Source organism: Narcine bancroftii, chromosome 4, assembly GCF_036971445.1.
Source record: "Narcine bancroftii isolate sNarBan1 chromosome 4, sNarBan1.hap1, whole genome shotgun sequence".
Lineage (NCBI taxonomy): Eukaryota > Metazoa > Chordata > Chondrichthyes > Torpediniformes > Narcinidae > Narcine > Narcine bancroftii.
Genome location: NC_091472.1, coordinates 301,468,359 through 301,487,997, shown reverse-complemented (window position 1 = coordinate 301,487,997; position 19,639 = coordinate 301,468,359). Strand labels below are relative to the sequence as shown.

The 19,639-nt window shown below is 41.5% G+C and overlaps 1 protein-coding gene and 1 long non-coding RNA gene across 3 annotated transcripts; one reads left to right on the top strand and one right to left on the bottom strand.

Moving 5' to 3' along the window:
* Positions 1–14,123: 14,123 nt before the first annotated feature.
* LOC138760176 (uncharacterized) lies at positions 14,124–16,420 on the bottom strand. Its single transcript, XR_011355486.1, has 2 exons — positions 16,219–16,420; positions 14,124–14,467 (listed from the first exon to the last, which is right to left on the bottom strand). It is a non-coding gene; the product is annotated as an uncharacterized lncRNA (long non-coding RNA).
* A 97-nt stretch (positions 16,421–16,517) lies between these two features.
* Positions 16,518–18,206, top strand: LOC138760175 (homeobox protein DLL-4-like). 2 transcript variants are annotated; one of them, XM_069930535.1, is made up of 3 exons: positions 16,518–16,981; positions 17,269–17,453; positions 17,671–18,206. In XM_069930535.1, exons 1-3 carry the CDS (start codon positions 16,660–16,662, stop codon positions 17,959–17,961), a joined length of 798 nt encoding a protein of 265 aa, XP_069786636.1. In that variant the 5' UTR covers positions 16,518–16,659; the 3' UTR covers positions 17,962–18,206. The 2 variants fall into 2 exon arrangements, with proteins under 2 accessions (XP_069786636.1, XP_069786635.1); XM_069930534.1 differs by having other exon boundaries at positions 16,520–16,981; positions 17,653–18,206.
* The last annotated feature ends 1,433 nt before the right edge of the window (positions 18,207–19,639 follow it).

Sequence of the window (19,639 nt, the reverse complement as noted above, 5' to 3'; positions counted from 1 at the left end):
AGATTCCTTGTGGGCAAGGCCACCCTCATATGTTCACCAGCAGCCACGGTGACCAGACCTGTGTTTCACGTGATAGGAGAAAGAAGAAGGTTTCAGACTCAGCTCTGATGGAGAATTCTTGCTCATTTTGGGAAAAAGAAACTTGAAAAAAGTTAGCCTCCCACCATCGGGCACTTGTGTTTGTGCATGAATGAGGAAGAAGTGATTTTTTATTTTAAATTCACAGCTTCACAGCTATTGGACTTTAATAACAGTTAAGAAATGGTGTTCAATTCCTTCAGTGTTGCAATCTCAAGTTAAGCCCCTACCCAAAGACACTGCACAGGAATTTTGGAAGCAGACCAGACTTGTGCTGCAGATCAGACATTGCAATGCTTACCAGAAAAAAAACTGCAAAATTGTTTAAAACAAAGAACAACCGAGAAGAATGGTGATGACATTCTGGTCGAGTAATAAAGAGGGAGAGCTGAAGCATCTTTGAAACCCAGAGTGAAATACATCCAGCATTCAGTGACAGCTCTCCTTACATCTAAGCAGACAGGCTACATTTTGAACCACTATGAACTTTTCCCTTAGTGAATTCATCTGACCTTTCATGACCATATTACTGTTAACTTGACAGCCTTTTTTAACCCTGCCTCCAGATGAACTTGAAGGACCAGATTGTGATTGTTTGCAACGTAATAACCTTTTGACTTCTGGCACAAGAAGATTTAACAGACAGTCCCACTGATGAACTACAACTTGGTTTATTGACTGGTCAGCCTTTGTTGGTGACACAGGTCTATATTGTGCAGGTTATGCCATTGTGAAAAATACAGAAATGAAGTAATAAAGACAGTTGCCTTCTATCATCCAGTTTTCCCTTAATATAGCTTACATGATAGGGAAAGGAATATTTATGCCCATACTAGAATCCTGTAGCCCTTGGGAATGCTTACACAGATGTTCTGAGGCCATTGGAATCAAGTGGACACGACAAAATAACCACACAAGGCATTTCTAGAGTGAATCAAATGGATTTACTCTTCATCTTTTAAAACCCAGAATCATGTGCTCGACAAGTGCTGACATCATCATGCACTGATGTCACAAGACCAGTTTGATGCCTCCTGGGAGTTGTAGTGCTGCCATAGAACCAGCAGAAAGGTTTGTCTGTCCAGAAAGGTGGTCGACCTCTGTGACGGACTGTTGGCTGCTGCAGTGGGGAAGACTTGTCCACATGAGCTGGATTAAGCCTATCATTAGTGAAAAACATGGCTTCCCTCCAATGTCCAAACTACAAGTCAACCTAGTTTGTCTGAGTATCCTATAAGGACCTTTGTAGGGCATCTGTAAAAGTTGACCACGTGTTCCCCTTCAGACAAAGACACATTCGCAGTTTTTGAGGTCTTCAAGCACAAAGGAAGAGTGTTCTCCATGGTGCTATAGGGGTCAATTTTCCTACCATCTCCTTTATGCTGCTCAACTGTTCCTTAGGATCATCGCTGGAGTTGGAATGGTAGGGGACAAACTCCCCTGGAACCACCAATGGTGCACCATAAACAAGATCCGCAGATGAAGCTTGGAGGTCCTCCTTTGGAGTTGTTCTAATGCAAAGTAATATCCAGAGCAGCTCATCACCCCAGTTCGGGCCCTCTAAATGAGCCATCGAGGCTGACTTGAGATGTTGATGAAATCTTTCCACCATTCCATTGGCCGGAGATGATAGGCATTCAAATGATGAATTGTCATACCAAGCAAGTGAGACAAGGCTGTCCACAGTGAGGAAGTAAATTGTGGTCCTCTATCCGAAGTAACATGCACCAATAAAGCGAAATGAGGCACCAGGAATTGAGGAATGCCTGAGCACAAGTTGTAATGATAGTGATCATGGTTGCAATGCAACTAGCAATGCCTGAAGGATTATAGCTCCCATTTGATTATACTTGGCTGCCAGTAGGGGGGCTGACACAGAGCAGGATACACAGTATGCAGATCTGTAATGGAGGCTTGCAACCTCATGGCCTACCTCATGGTGCTGTTTACATCAACTTTAAAGTAAAGAACCTTTTCCTTCATCCATGTGTTGTCTAAGAAATCACACATACGAATACAAGATGAAACACAAGTGTCTGCAGTAGCACCTACCATAGGCACAGCCTTGGGCCACTGCATAAACATATCCATTACTGTAAAAAGATAATGGTATCCTCTTGAAACAGGAAGTGGACCAACAATATCCACGTGGACATGAGCAAAATGCCAAGTAACTGCCGGGAAGGACTGCAGTGGTGCTTTAGTATTGTGACACAATGGGTTAATTAATTAAATACATGCTTATAAAAGAGATTAGAATTGGGTTAGCTGATAGGTTGCATGCATTTTACGGACTCACCCTTGCAAAGTTCCGAGGACAGGTGCAAACGGAAAGTTCTAGGCTTTAGCGACATTTACAAGCAAAGCCTGGAAACTACAACATTTGCAAAGTGAAACCGAAATAAAACCAGAGCCATCCAAAGTCGGGGTGAGGGTGGGGTGGGGGGGGTGGTGGGGAGGCAGTCTGAGAAAAGACTGGACAGAAGAGGAGTCTACTTAAAAGACACATTTTTTTCAAAACTGGGCAGAGTTCTAATATGGTAGCCTGAGTGTACTCTCCGTGGAATTCAGGAGTGGCAGCTAGTCTTCCCGGTGTGGCAAAGAGGAGAAGAACTGTGAGAAAAACCTGGAAAGAAGACAACATTCTTCTAGAAGACACTCCTGTTTGGGGTGTCCAACAAGTAACAACCATCTCTCTGTAACCCTCCACAACTTTCCTGCCTGGTAATTCTAATTAAACACTGAAGTTTGCTTGAATGTAATGACTGTTTGATTCTGTGCACAGGATTGAAGATTACTGGAAACTGTAGCCTTGGAAATGTGGACAGTGGAAGATTGGCCAGTAAAAAGGATTTCTTGAAAACACATTACACAAACTTACGCTTAGATTAGGTTGGGGGGAGGGATTGTGCAAATAACTCAGTGTTGATAAGTTAAGTGTTGATCTTGTTCTATACTTAGAGAATTAAATTAATTTTGTTTAAGAAACCATTGCTTTGGTGGTATATGGGGTTCACTGAATTATGAACAGTATGCCACTGAATTTTTACTTTTTGGCAGGCAATGCAGGATAACGTCTTTTTTAAGACCGTGCCACACAAACCTGTCCGAAACCATATGAACGGTTGATCTAATTGATGGATGTGAGAGACCATGCACAGAGTCGAATACGCGACGTTTCCTTGATGCTGGAACTACTGGGTGTTTTCCATCAACTCCAAACTGAATAACTTTCAATTACAGGTTCGTGATTGCAGTCCAATAAGCATTCATCTCATGATCATGTTCTTGGGCCACAGCCAAAGTTGTGTAGTCAATACCATAATCGACAGACAAAGCCTTGAGTGGAGCAGAGCAGGAAAGACCATCAGCTACTACATTGTCTTTTCCAGAAAGATGTGGTATTTTTGTGGAAAATTCTGAAATGAATGATAATTGCCATTGTTATTGCCATGACCAGGGCTCTGCGACCTTGGAAAACGCAAATGTTAGGTTAGATAAGTAGGTTGGTGCACGTAGTAAAATCTCTGCCCTCCAACAATAACGGAAACAGGGTATAAAAATATCAAAACCACTGTATTTTTTCTCTGCTTCACGAAGATGGCAGCTAAAGAATGCTAATTGTTTCCATTGCCCATTGACATATGGATGAAGTGCACCTCCTACGGCCATAATGGAAGCGTCTGTAGAAAGGGCGGTGGCTGCATTAAAACTGCGTAGCTGGGCATAGTGACATGAGTCAGCAAATCTTTCATCTTCCAGAAGGCAGTGTTTCCCTCTTCAGTCCAATGGATGGTTCTGGTGTTTCTGGACAGTAAATCAAATAGAGGCTTCATGATATGAGCTGCTCCCGGAAGAAACCAACGGTAAAAACTTACCATTCCCAAGATTTCCTGCAGGCTTTTAACCATAGTAGGTCTTGAGTACTTGTAACGGCCTCAACTTTAAATGGCAGTGGGATCACGCCTTCCTGAGCAATCCTATACCACAAGAAATCAATAATTTCCTGTCCAAAAACGTATTTGTCCAGATTGATGGTCAGTCCAAACTTTTGAAGATGATTTAAAAAGTGTTCGAAGATGTTCCAAATGTTCTACTTTAGTCACACTGGCCACTAAAATGGTAAATGAAGACATTGGTCATCGCACGTCCTAAACCATCCATCACCTGTTGAAATGATTGAGCAGCATTTTTTTAATCCAAATGGCATTCATCAAAATTTGAACAACCCAAACGGGGTAATTACTGCTGTTTTTGGAATGTCTCTGGCTCTACCAGTACTTGGTGATAGACATGGATCAAGTCTATTTTGGAGAAGATCTTCGCTCCAAGCAAATTATCTGAGAAATCCTAAATATGAGGTATTGGATAATGATCCAGGATTAAGCCACCTCTAATCTCCACAAGGTCATCAGGCTCCATTTCTGCACCATATGTAATGGAGATGTCCAAGAACTGTCAGACCTCGGAATTATGCCTAGTTCTTCCACTTTGGCAAACTCTTCCTTAGCTAAGTGCAGCTTCTCTGGAGGCAAGCTTTAGCATGGATAGGAGTGCCCTTAGTACAGGTACACAATCCTTTATCTGGAACCCTTGGGGGACAGTGAGTCCCGAGTTTCGGATTTTTCCAGATTTCGGAAAGCCAGATTTAAACCCACCCTAATTGTGCTGCCATATCCACCCCCCACTGCCTGCCCGACTCGCGCTGCCGGTCTCCCCCCCACCCCACCCTCGCCCACCCAACTTGCACTGCCAGTCTCTCTCCCCACTTGCCAGATTTTGGAGCTTTCTGGATTTTAGATGTCTGGATAAAGGATTGTGTACCTGTACAAATGCAGTGAGTAACACGATGCTTTGCAGGGGAGGCAGAAAATTGTAGAGTAGAAATCTCAGGGAAATCTTCCAACAGCTTGCAGAATTCATCTACTGGTTTACTTAATGTTTGGAGGTGCAGAGCAGGGGTATAGGCAGCTGCTGGAGAAATGGTCTGAAAAGTAGTTCCATCTATCAGCCGATGCCCTTTTAAGTCAACGATAAATGAACGAGCCCAAGAAAATCTACACCAAGCAAAAGTCTGGATACTACTGCTATACTGGTCAGCCACAAACGAGCCTGCAGCTGACGTGGACTTTTTACCCCCTCCATAAATCTTCATCCGCGAAGCCAAGCCAAAGAAGAATAAATGGCCAAGTGTAGAGATGATTTTCGAACTTGACATTCATCTTCTTGGTGCCAAAAGTCGGAATGTTGGAACTGTTAACTGCTCTGCAGGTCCAGAGTACGATGGCGTGTGTCAAAACTGGTGGATGGAAATACACTAACTTCTGAACCCGTGTCCACCAGAAATTTTCGCTGGGACAACTGGTCCTATACATACAGTAGGCCTGCATGTTTCTCGCCAACCGCCACAGCCCTTACTGGTAATTGGCTTGGGTGATTCCTACAAACAGGCAGGGTGTAAGGCACTTGTGGGCATTTACTCCCCAATGCCTGTGGCAATAATACCAAGGCGAGGTGTCCACAGGCTGCTTGCTTGTCTTGGGGCATTGCCTGCTTGTAGGGAGTGATGTGTTAAGAGCACTAGAGTGTGACACGGGGTCAATATCAGACGAGTTGGTTGTGCAGACTTGTCTTTCCTTGCTGTCCTATTTAGCCAGCCAAAGAATGTCTGCCTCTGCTGCTACAGCCCTTGGGTCTTCAAATGAACACTGGGATAACAAGAGCTTATTATTATCTGGCATTCGATCTAAAAAGAACTGCTCGGATAACATATTGAGACTTTCACCAGCTGCCAGGAACAGCCTCTCATCCATTAGTTCTGAAGGGGCGCGGTCTCCCAACCCATCGAGATGTAGTAGCTTGGCTGCCCTTTCCCTACGGAATATACAGGTAATAAAAGTGCTTATAAAGTGTCATACTTGCTGGTACGTGGTGAATCCTGTAGGAAGTCACCTGGTCCAGGGCACTGACAAGAAGGTAGTAACGAGTGGGATCCAATTTGACTTGGCGAAGGTGAAATTGTGCTTCAGTCTGTTGGAACCACAATTCAGGCTCAGCTATCCAGAAAGGTGGCAGGTTCACAGCAACAGGCAGGGTGTAAGGCACTAGTGGGCATTACACTGCAGATTCTATGTTTGTCCAAAAGTACGTTTTTGGACTCGTCGGGGTCACCAATTGTGGCCACTGGAAACGTAGTGGACATGACAAAATAACCTCACAAGGCATTTCTAGAGTTAATCAAATGGATTTACTCTTCATCACCCGTGCGACCTTCTAAAAGTCAGAATCACGTGATCAACACGCGCTGACATCATCATGCACTGACATCACATAACCAGTTTGATGCCTCCAGGGCCTTGTAGTGCCGTCAAAGCACCGCCGCACTACTGCAAAAGCTGCTGTTATAAACAGTCCCTTCACTCTTTATTCAGAAAGTAATAAACGCCTTGAAAATAGAGCGGTCTTGCCTGATATGGGGATGAAGCATAACAGGGGGATGCCCCTGCCCTGCTAATTTCATTAAGATCTGTAAACAGCAGGGGGTGTGACAGAAATCCAGAAACTGAATTATAAATTACTCCTGCTGGACATTTTCTGTACCAAATGCAATTTTTTTTAACCAGTACTATTTAATTATATATGTGTAATAATATATTTGACTAAGGAGGAATGTTAGGAGTGACACATCACTAATTTGAGAGAATAGGCACAAAGAAACACACAGGAATGTATCATCTGTCAACAAAGTAATCCTGCTGAAGAAATTAAGTGCCCTCAGGGAAGGACATGAATGCTTATGAATGTACATAGATTGACTTTATAGAATTAAGTACGTTACTATAAGTATTGTCTTGTTATTATTAATTTATCTGAGACCTTAAGGAATAAGTTGGCTAAACTGTCAGAAAAAAAGCTGGATTGAATAAAGGTATTGCTGTTGGCGTTATTTGAAATGCATATAACCCCGCACGGAAGGACAGAGTTAAAATTCTCAGACCGACGTGTCATTACTTTAGATTTACATGCATTAAGTGACAAAATGGTCACCTCTGTACAGCAACTAACCAAAGCACTGTCAGTCCAACACTCACAGATACAGAAGACACAAGAGGCATCCTGAGGAACCTATTAGTGGCAAACAGGTGCTCCTCCTATGCGCTTTGAACGGAAACAATGCTTGATAATCATTGAATGCACATCATGACGACCTCTAAACACTCCAATTTTTTTGAGGACTCTTTAATCTCATTCATAAGTTAACCTAGTTTTCTTGCAACCTGTCAAAGATAAGTGGTTACATTGAAAATTAACACGATCATACCATTTCTTAATGCATTGAAATGCAGCAACTCAGCCTCAAAGACAATAATTGAACTAAAAAATGCAAACAGCCAGTTTTACAGACAAATGCTCAGTTATAAGATTATGTCACCCGGCCAAACATGTGTACAGATCTTGATATCTTTGTTGCTTGATTATATATACAATGGATACACACCTTGGCAAGGAGAAAAGGATAAATACCTTATTGTAAATATCTCACTGTGGACATGGTGGCACCCAAATTTTAGATAAATGGACAACATGCAGCAGGAGGCCATTTTTTTGTGTTTATAATTAGCCATTTTTCTTTTTATTTAAAGACAATACTGCCTTGATTTAGTTAAAATTTTGTTTTGCCGCTTTGACTATTAATTTAAAATTTTGGGAAGAGAAATAATTCTCTTCTCTAGTCTGCCTGAGGCACTGAGTTCAGATAATGGTAGCTGTTAATCAAGAGCTGGTGGAATTGAAGCTTTTCGGACAGCAATCCTGATGTGGTGGATTACACCATTGTTGTATACACCATTATTGGAGATAAGTGCATCACCAAGGTCACAGATATATCCTTTAATATCTCTGAGGCAATACTGGATATCCAGGATCATTTAGACCATTTTAGACAGGGTATCATGGAACAGGATGGGAGGTTTACTTGTCTAAAGTGGATTTTCGAAGGATCTTGGGGGCCATATATCTTGCATGCAATTGTGACACTAGCTGCAGTATTGGTTGCCTTCTGTGCCGCTGTTACCCGCACGAGGGTTTGCTGTACAACCATACTGACACAGGTATTGGCTTCTCTCACACTGTAAGTTACCAACAAATGATAAAAAGGAGGGAATGTGGAAGTATAGTTTATATCTCAATGCTAAAGCTTTTGCTGTTATAATTAGAGAGACAGACAAGATGCTGACAAACCTTTAGTGTGGCTAAAAAGTTAGACAGCTGCAAATATGACCTTGCAGCATGTTGTGAAAAATGGCACCCAAGGATGGCTTGCATAAGTGCCATTAGAGGTTGAGATAAAGCTCGCAAATCTTCATTAATTTTGTATTTTACGAGGCAATGCTAGACCATAACACATTCTATTTTTCTTGTGTAAGATAAACATCAATACCCCAGGCATTGGGGCAGGGAAACTAATTTATTTTTGTATAGGATGATGTAATATTCTGTGAAATAACGGTTGTGGAAAAAAAGACATAAGGGAACATTCAGGTATTCTGCAGTACTGAAGATTTTTTAGGATGGAAATTAGTTAGAGATGTAAGGTGGGATCCAGTTTTTTAAAAGAAATGGAAGCAATGGAGACCGAAGTGGTAATCTTGATTTTAAAAAATAAATCTTTTATCTTTTTTTTGAGAAGAGTTTAAATAGTTTAAATAATGATGATAGTTTAATGAAATGGGAGTTTTGAGAGGGAACTGGGTGGGCACTAGTTTCCAGAAGTTATCTCACACCCAATATTTTGGGGGAGTTACCATTTTGGGCGGTTTAAACAGGAGGAGGTAGTTGTGACCTCCGACCTGTTTTTTTTTTCTTTTTAATTTTTGGGTTAAGAAGTGAAGGTTTTTTAATTATTATTTTTTTAAAATAAATAATTTTTTTTAAAACTCTTTTTGTTTTCTGATTGTAATTGAGATGGAATTAGGAGGTTTTTTTCTCTCCTTTTTTTCTCTTTTTTTGGGGGGGGTTTTCTCTTTTTTCTTTCTTTTTTAAGAGGATGATGTCACAGAAGATAAGAGGTCAAAAATTGAGGATGTTGAATTAGATGAAGAGGAAGATGAGGGGAAAGGTGATAAGAAGAAAAAGAAGAAAATTAAGTACAAATACATTGAGGGAGAAGAGTTTAATAAAATTAAGTTAATTTCGATAGAGAATTTTGAAGATGTTATAAATGAAGAATATAGAGAATTTTATAAGAGTTTGAACTTTTTTCTTTTTTTTCTTTTTTTATATAAGGGGAGGGGAAGAGAATAAAAAGTTTATCTGATTGTTTTTCTAAGGGATGTTTTTGTTCTCTCGATGAATTATAAAGGAAACTTGGTATTAATGGAAATTCTATATTTATGTATTATTAATTATGATTTTTTTGAATAACAGATATGTGCTTGATAGATGATTTTAATATTTGAACTTAGTTTTAAAGTGGATTTCATTTGTTAAATACATGTATTATGTTTGATTTAAATATATGTTTAAGGGTATTATTTTAGTATTGATTTTTTTTGTTGTTAAGTTTTATCCTTTTTTTGTAAGTGGGGTTTTTTCTATTTTATTTACAATATTGTTAATTAATTCTTCACTCTTTATTTTGGGGGGGGGAGGGTTGGACTAATTTTAAATTAGATGATTAATGTTGTGTTATAATTATTGGGGGGGTTAATTTGTGTAGTTTAATGATGTAGTATTCTAATTTTTTTTATCTTATTTTTTATTATTTCTTTAAATGTAATTTTTATTTTATTCATGTCATAAAATTTTAAATAAAGTTTAAAAAAAAGGATGATGTAATATTAAGAGCGAGGGTCATTTTGCTCCTTACTCATTTGAAATTGCATCAATATAGAAGCACACCTCTGTATTTTTGAAGAGAGAGCTGAAACTTTAGAAAGATGTCTGCTTCAGACAACTCCTGATAGTCATCTTCACTTCCCGTATACAAATTGAGCATTTATATCTGCATGCTTTGAAGAGATATTTTTGCTGTGTGTTCGTTTGCAGTCTGATTTCATTTCAGAGGCGCGGACTGATTTCCACAAAGTCAACAATCAGCTCCTTAGTTTTGGTGGCATTAAGTGTGAGGTTGTTGTTGGTGCACCATTCAGCCAAGTTTTCAATCTCCATCCTGTATGCTGACTCATCACCTTTCTTTATACAACCCACTACAGCAGTACCATTGGCAAATTTGTAGATGCTGTTATTGTCGTACTGAGCCACACAGTCGTAGGTGTAAAGTGAGTAGAGCAGGGGGCTAAGAACACAGCCCTGTGGTTCTCTGGTACTGATGGAGATTGTGAAGGAGATGTTCTTGCCAATTCTCACTGATTGTGGTCTGGAGATGAGGAAATCCATGATCCAATTACACAGTGGGGTCTTGGAGTTTGCTGATCAGTTTTGAGTGGATGATGGTGTTGAATGCTGAACTGTAGTCAATAAAGAGCATCCTGATGTATGCATCTTTGCTGTCCAGGCGTTCTGGGGCTTTGAGTAGAGCCAGTCAGATGGCATCCGCCGTAGACCTGTGGCTATGATAACGAACTGGAACATATTCACGTCACTGCTCAGGCAGGAGCTGATGGGCTTTAAAACACTTCATCACTGTTGATGTAAGTGCTACTGGATGATGGTCATTAAGGCAGGTTACTACACTCTTCTTGGGCACCGGTATAATGGACGCCTGTTTTAAACAGGTGGGTACCATGTCCTGCTGGAGTGAGATATTGAAGACGTCCATTGGTTAATACTCGGCCAGATGATCTGACCAGGCCAGATGCTTTCCTCAGATTCACTTTCCTGAAGACAGCATGCACGTCATCCTCAGGTATGGACAGGATGGGGATCATCAGGGATGTGGAGGTGTGAACGGTTGGTTCTTCACTGTTACTGTTAAAAAATCATGCATTGAGTTCCTCAGGGAGAGAAGCTTTGCCGCCTGCTACTTCACCAGATTTGGTTTGAAGCAGGTTATGGCATTTAGGCCCTGCCACAGCTGTTGAGTGTCCCTTGTTTTCATTTTCATCCAGAATCTCCACTTTGCCCGGCAATAGCTCTTCGCACATCATACCTGCTCCTTCTATATTGATCTAGATCTCTGAACTTCTCAGGTTTAGCTTGGACTCTTTCATTCTCCAATTCTCCATATTAACTAATCCCACAATATCCAGTCTAAAAAGGACTGAGACTTGCTTACTTTTCCAGTATATGCAGCTTGCTCACATATTTACCCATTACTTCCTCTGGAAACCGCTTACACATGACAAGCTAATTGCTCTCAGAAACCTCCAACGGCACTGAATTTCACTGATATTTTCACTTTGTCTTCATGTGGGACCTCATCTGTGGTTTTTGGTACTAGTATCCTGACCAATATTTCCAAATCCTTCAGCCTCACCAACTCTCCTTGCACCAAATAGTGCAGAGTTTTCCCCATCCAGAAGCCCTGGATGAACAATTAAATCTGGAACCTGCTGGGAGCCAGATCACAGGCATTTAAGACCAAAGATCCAGATCACTACATAAGAAAAGATATCTCCTAGGTGAAGTGGAGTTCCCAGATGAAACAATAAAGGATGCCGGACAGTTGTGGCAGGATCTTAATGACATAACCTGCTACAAACCCAAATCCAGTCCAGTAGGAGACAGCAAAGCTTCACTCCCAGCTGAATTCAGTGCCTTCGACACAATAACAAGGAAGAACCACCACTGCGCACCCCCATGTCCCCTGATAGATCCAAGGATGACGTGCATGCTGCCTTCAGGAGAGCGAATCTGAGGAAAGCATTTGATCTGAATGGAGAACCTGGCCGAGTATTAAAAAATCTGTGCTGACCAACTTGCCAATGGATATCTTCAACATCTCACTATGGCAGGGCATGGCACCCATCTGCTTCAAACAGTTGTTGATCATAGTGGTGCCCAAGAATAGTGTGGTAACCTGCCTAAATGACTATTGACCAGTAGCAGTCACATTAACAGTGATTAATTGTTTTGAAGGACTGGTGTTGAAGCCTATTAGTTCCTGTCTGAGCAGCAACATGGATCCGTTCCAATTTGCCTATCATAGCAACAGGTCTGTGGAAGATACCATCTCATTGGTTCTACACAAAGCCATGGAAAACCTGGACAGCAAAGATGCTTACATCAGGATGCTCTTTATTGACTCCAGTTCGGCATTCAACACCATTTTCACCTCAAAATTGATCAGTGAACTCCAAGAGCTGGGACTCAACACTCCAGACCAGAATCAGTAAGGGTCAATGAGAACATCCCCTCCACAATCTCCATCATCACAGAGCACTGTGGGCTGCGTTCTTAGCCCCCTGCTCGACTTGCTATACACCTATGACTGCGTGGTGAGGGACGACCACACACCATTTATGAATTCACTAATGATACCATGGTAGTGGGTTATATAAAAAAGGGGAAATAGGTCAGCATAAAGGAGGGAGATTGAAAACTTGACTCAATAGTGTACCAACAACAACCTTGCACTTCAATATCACCAAAATTAAAGAGCTGATTGTTGACTTCAGGAAAGGAAAATCAGAGGTATATGATTCAGTGATTATTGGAGGATCAGAGGTGGAGAGGTAAGTTCTTGGGAGTCACTATCTCAGAGGATCTTTTCTGCATCCAACACACAAATGGCAATGTGAAGAAAGCATGCCTCTACTTCCTTTGGAGTTTGCAGAGGTTTGGTATGACATTGGAAACCCTGGCAAATTTCGATAGATGTGTGGTGGAAAGTGTGCTAACCAGCTGCATCTTGGTCTGGTATAAGGACATCAATACCCCTAAGCAAAAGGTAGTGACACAGCCCAGGATATCACAGGCAAAACCTTCCCCACCATCAAACGCTGCCATCAGAGCGCAGCAGCAATCATCAAGGATCCACATCACCCAGCACATGCTCTGTTCTCGACGCTGCCATCAGGAAAGAAGTAGAGGTGCCACAAGACTCGCACCACCAGATTCAGGAACAGCTGCTACCCCTCCACCATCAGACTGCTCAATGACAAACTCAACTGGAAACTCATTTAAGGTCTCTTACTTTTGCACTTTATTGATTTTTTTTATTCTCTCAGTATTGTGGTCAGTTTGTTTGCATTCATTATCTATATAAATTTCTTTATTTGTTTACATGTATAGATTGTGTCAGGTGTTTTTGCACTGCCAATAAGTTGTCACTTTGCCTCACTCGCTGGAAAAAGGATCTCAAGGGTTGTATGAGCTGTCGTGTATAAGCTCAGACAATAAATCTGGAATTGAAATCTGAAAAATATTGATCGGGGGGACTTCGATTGCCTGATATTGAAAATTATTATAAAGCAGCTCAACTTAGATTTTTGACTTCTTGTTATCAGACTGATGAAAAGATTGCATGGGTGCAAATTGAAATGAGTAAAATAGGACAAGGTAATTCTGAACATATTTTATATAAATGGCATGAGGGGTTATTAAAAGAAAAATCAGATACACCAATTTTGAGGCATATGCTTAAAGAATGGAATGGAGTACATGTAGAAAGAGGAATGAAGAATTATCAGTTGGTTAAAATAACATTAAATCAAAATCCTTTCATTCATTTTACGGCAGAATAAAAAGAATAAGGGATTGTTTTTTGACTTCTGACCAATGGAAAGATAAGTATAATATACCACATAATACTATTTTTTTCTTATTATCAACTAAAATCATATTTAAAAATAAAATTAGGGAGGAATTTTAAATTACCAGAAGAAAGTCCATTTGAATATCTAATAACTGATGCGTTTATTGAAAGATTCATTACAAATATGTATATTAAATTACAGGAGTCAATTATTCAGAAAAAGGATTTATTCAAATCTAAATCCAGATGGGAAAAAGATTTAAATATACAGATTCAAGAAGTATGGTCAAAATTATGCTATGAACGTGTAACTAATACAATTAATGTGAGATATCAATTTGTTTGGGTGTTGTAGTTTTTATTATTCTTATATTATAAATACTGTATATGTTATGACACAAATCAATTTTTTTTAATGGCCATAATTGAAGTGATATTCTTCCCTGTTTTGTGTCCTGCCTTGGAGCCTCAATGATTTTATTTGCCTTCTTTTACCATGAATCCATTCATGTTTCTCAATCTTCTGAACATATCCAACATTTCCTCTGCTTTGCATAAACTCTTTTGTTTAGAGAAGCTTCCACCTTATTTTCTTCACACCAGATCATTCATTGTCCCTCAAGCAACAATCCAAACCTGATGCTTCTTCATGTTGCTGGTTGCATGCATGAGTTAGTGCAAAAAGTATAATACCTTGGATGAAGAGACTAACTCTCAATCAACACCAGATGCCTAGGACAACAAGATATTGTGATGGAATATTTGGAGATGTTTTGGGGAGATAAATTGGTAAAATTAGACTAGCTTGCATACATACACGCATTTTAAAACAGATCTTATTTGAAATACTGAAGATTTCATATTCACAGTGACTTTACAGAAGTTATGAAGAATGCTATGGAGATTTCACAAGTGGCTGTTAATTGAAGTGAGGTGAAAGCCACAGCAAGAGACAGGCCATCTCCTAATACCTCTTCACAGAAAGGATATTGAGAGGTTATTGTTTACCTAAAACAACAGATGGGAGCAGAAGACTAACTCCTATTGTTTGCTGGAGAAGGAGGGGGTTTTGCAAAGGAGAGAGAGAAGAACATGTGGCTGGGAGTTTGAATCTCAGACAGAGAGAGAGACACACACACAAGGCTGAAACAAGCCAGGAAACAGAAGCTCCAGAGTGGCGGATGGCTGGAAGTGCTATCTGTCTGATGTTTCTCTTGGAATAAGTGGAACAGAAAAGAACTCCGTGCTGGCCTGAAAGAAAGAGGTTATCATCTGGAGAATCCTGATGGGGCAAGTTTCATCAGCAAGACATTGAGGTGGTACCTCAGTTGTGGAAATCCTTCAACAACACATCTCTCTCGGCAAACCTACCAGAGCCTTCCTGAGTGGTAACCATTTACCTTTTGAGCCCCAAAGCCCGGTGAACTTTATACATGTTAAATTCTGTGCACAGTATAAGAATTGCCTGATGCCAGTGAACTTGGAGGAGTGAGGAGTGAGATTGGACTGTGAATCAAGGAACTTTTCTTATTGCTGGGTATTTGAAGGGGGTCAAATTAGGTTAAGTTAAGAGTAATAAGCTAAATTTGATCTTTATGTTTAAAGAAAATTAAAAGCAATTTTTGTTTAAGTAACCACTGGTGAATTTCTATCGCTGCTGGGCTTTGGGGTCCTCTGGACTCGTAACGATAGGAAGTATGCATTTAAATGCTCGCCCTCCTCGCGGTAAAGAGGCGCTTGAAGAAATCTGAGCTATGGGAAATAAAATAAAACAATCCCGACTCGGCATCGGCAACCCGACGTCGCAAGCTGGGAAATCCCGCACGAAAACCAAGCGGAAAGCCACAAGGTGGCAGCGCAAGGAGGCGCAGCTGGAAGGCGCCCTGTTCAATGTGCAGGAGCAGGAGCGACTGCACTTCCTCGTTACCAGCCCCAATGAAACTGCTCAAGGCTCCATTCTTACAATTGCATGTTCGATTATTTTTGCACTGACACAAATACTCCACTGGATTATTATGAAGCAGGAAGTCGAAATGAATAATGTCATTGATCTGACTTTGATGTCAGTTTCTTTCTGTGACATTCAAAATGTAGGGAACATGCAGATACTGACAATCTGGCATAAAACCGGAAAACGCCGAGTCCTTTCATTCGAACATTAACAATAAATCAATTTAACTACGATTAGACTTGGGCAACACCATTCTGCTCGGAGAACAGTAGAAAGTAAAATCGCTGAATCATATACAGCACATGAGGCCCTTCGGCCTGCCCCGTCCGTTCTGGTCCAGAAAATAGGCGCGCGACCAGCAGCGTTCCAACCCTGCAGGTCAGGGCTCTCTGCCCTTTTGTTTTAGATGCTACGAGGGTTTCTACCTCCAGCAACCCCTGCATCAGGCAGCGGGCTCCAGATCCATTACCACCCACTGGGTGATCCCCCCCCCCCTCCCAGTTCCTTTCAATGTCTGCCCCCGGATGCTGACCTCTCTGCTCAGGGAAATGGGTGCTTCCTATTTAACCTAACTCGGCCCCTCGTTTATTTGTGTTCGTTTGTTTCCTTCCCAGGCAGGACACATGACGAGGACAAAGCGGACGATTGTGGCAGCCGCGGTCAGCTCGCCAGCCCTGCGCCGCGGACAAGTTCCCTCCCGCCCTTCAGCCCTGCCCCGTCGCCGCCAGCGCCAACCTGTGCCAGCAGGTCACCCGCGTCACGGACGCCGCCTCGCCAGCCTATCGGCTGCGGCTCAGTGACGTGACGATCCCGCCACGTGACGCGTCTTTAATGCTGGAGTCCTTCCAGCCGCGGACAATTGCAGAGCATGAGCACCGCGTCGCTGTTACCATAATAATAGGGTTTCCGGATGAACACCGGCGTTTGACTGAAATTTGTAACTGTGCATTTCTAAAGTCTATTTTCTTTAAAAATGACCGGAGTCTTTGACAGTCTGGCTGCAGATATGCATTCGAACCAAATTACCTCGAGTTATCACACCATGCACAAGCCCCACTCCCAGGAATCTCCAACGTTGCCAGTGTCTACTGCAACTGACAGCAACTATTACAATGGGCAACAGCAGGGCCCCTGCGCTGGGTCGCCTTATGGACAGCTTAACTCCTACCAGTTCCATGTTGGTAACATGAACAACCTTTCGTACAGTGTCAAATCCTATGAAATCAGTTACACTAATTGTTACAATACCTACACTTCCTACGGTACAAGTAATTCGCCGGTAAATACTGATGTAGGTAAGATATCGAAAACAGCTACTTGATTGAACTGCTACAGTTCCGTGAATTGTTCACGAGTCTGAAGACGTAGTATTTGATTAGCGTTGGAAGATAAAGTCTATTTAAATCTACAATACGCGTGTCTGTGTTCACGACCCTCGTTGTAGAAAGTTAATCCAAAAAAATAATTCTGACTAAAGGGCAAATCGGCGCCTTTCTCCTTCCACGGATGCCTTTTACCCGCTGCATTTTCCAACGTGTCTCGTTGTTGCTTCACAAAATAAGTGTTGGGTTTTTTTTTCCAGAAAAGGAAGAGGGCGAGCCCGAAATAAGATTAGTAAATGGCAAACCAAAGAAAGTTAGAAAACCCAGAACCATTTATTCCAGCTTTCAACTGGCAGCTTTGCAGAGACGGTTTCAGAAGACCCAGTACCTGGCATTGCCCGAAAGGGCCGAGCTGGCTGCATCCATGGGCCTGACCCAGACTCAGGTAAAACCTCAGAACGGGGACCGCTCTGGGCGGAAGGGATATTTCAAATGTTTCGACGCGTTTAAGCCGTAAAGATACAACTCGCCTCCAAAGTTTCTCCGAGCTACATTTCGATGTGTGAATATATTGTTTAGTGCTTTCTAAAAGTTATGCGTCGCATTGTAATTTCAACTAATATATAGTATTTGTAATTATATAGGTAAAAATTTGGTTTCAGAACCGCCGATCGAAATTCAAGAAAATGTGGAAAAATGCAGAAATGCCAAAAGAGCAGAATATCAGTGCGAGAGAGTCTCCACCTTGTAGCTCTCCTCAATCTTCAATAGTATGGGACCCTTCTCCGCATCAGAGAGTCATCTGCAACTCAGCCATCACACAGAACAACAGCCCCACCGCGGCCTTTAGAGCAAACTACTCCTGGTATCCCGGTTCAAGTAGTACTTCACATTTTCAATCAGCCCCGATTCTTCAACACCAGCCGACAGTAAGCGCAGGGACAATGTACTGAGCCCATGTTACCACTGGTTAAATGATACAGTCCCTCAAGACTTCCTAAAACAGGGAAAGTTGGAGCTTTTTTTAAAATATAAAGAATAACCAATAACCATCTTTTATAATGTTTGTATTAACTGGTGCCTTGGCAAATGACCTTTTTTTTTGTTAAGTTGGTGTGGTACTTATGGACTGGAGTCAGTTCATGACTGTTTAAATGCCGGTCATTGTATTAAAGTTTGCAGTGTACAAAATAGAAAACGACGTGTAAATAAATACGTTCTCAGAACTACCTGAATAAGAATGTGCACCCATTAGATTGATTGTTGTAACACAACCACGATAGAGTTTGATCCAAATGTTTTCGATGTAATGTAAGCCGTTCCAATGATGTCTGGTTTACTGTACCAACCACATGTTTATATTGGTTCAGTCCTGCATTTTAAGCGTTTCGTACAGGAGTTAAATGTGCTACTGATCTTTTTTCGCTGATAGATGGGGGTGGGGGGAACTATTTTCTTTATTTATTCTATAAAACAACATCAGTACAATGTTGCTTTTATGAAAAGGAATATATTATTTAAATAAATATTGTTTAAATGTTATTTTATGTTACCTACTGTAATCACGGACGCTTGCATCAAGCAAATGTGCAAAACAATGTTTTCTTTTGTTTGACTCGAGTTCTTTTATTGAGATTTTGAAGACAATTAACCCAGTGATAATGCCGCATTCGCAATGTACCTTTGCCGTCTGTGCCAATAAACTCAACTAGCGTTGACCAGAAACATCGCCTCATCTTCGCCCGGGACATTATAACGTTGAAACGGCAAACAGTGCCACTGTTAGCTGTTCTTCTCTAAAGGAGAGGCGCCAAAACAGAGGATTGTTACAAGCGGGTTCTTGTTTTGAGGATTAGAGATAGGAACGTGCCGCGGCGACAGTGCCTTCGCACAGACATTCATCAATCATCGACACATTCCCCACATTAAAGCGCGCTCCGCCCTTCGGAGAGTCGGCGCCGGATAAATGTAGCCCAGAAATATTACCTCTGACGTAACTGTAGGCGACCGGGGAGAGAAGCAGAGTTGGAGAGAGGACATGCAATTCTCCCGACTGTGAACCTCTAAACAGGCAGCATTCCGATATTTTTATATCGATAGCGGGGAGGCCAAAAACGCAGGCCGATCATTATCTTGAGATCTGAAGTTAAGGCGTTGTCACATTTTATTTAGTTCGATCTCACTCCCGAATGGAACAGCTTTGCAACTGCAGGCAGATAGAAGAATTGATCTGGACAAGAATTGTTCCAAAGATTCTCCATTGTTATCGAAATGTATCGTGTGATATCGTTATTTTTTTTTAAGATGTTTGGATTTTTTGTTAACAAAACAATTGTTCTTTTATAGGGATTCCATGTAGACGATGATTAACAGGCCCAAGTAATAGCGCCCGGGGCGGAAAGTTTAAACCAGTTGTTCGAGGCACGCAAAGCGCCTTGGCATGCGAGCTCTGGAAAGACAAGTTTGGCTCAGGAGCAAGTAGACACACTGGAGACAGAGCTCCTTTCTATAGATTCTTTTTTATTAACCGCGAGAGGCATACGAAATCGCCCGAAGCAAACTACTTGTAAGCACAGTGAAACCACACAGACTCACCGATCCTTTCGATGCTTCGGTTCTCTTGTCGGTGAA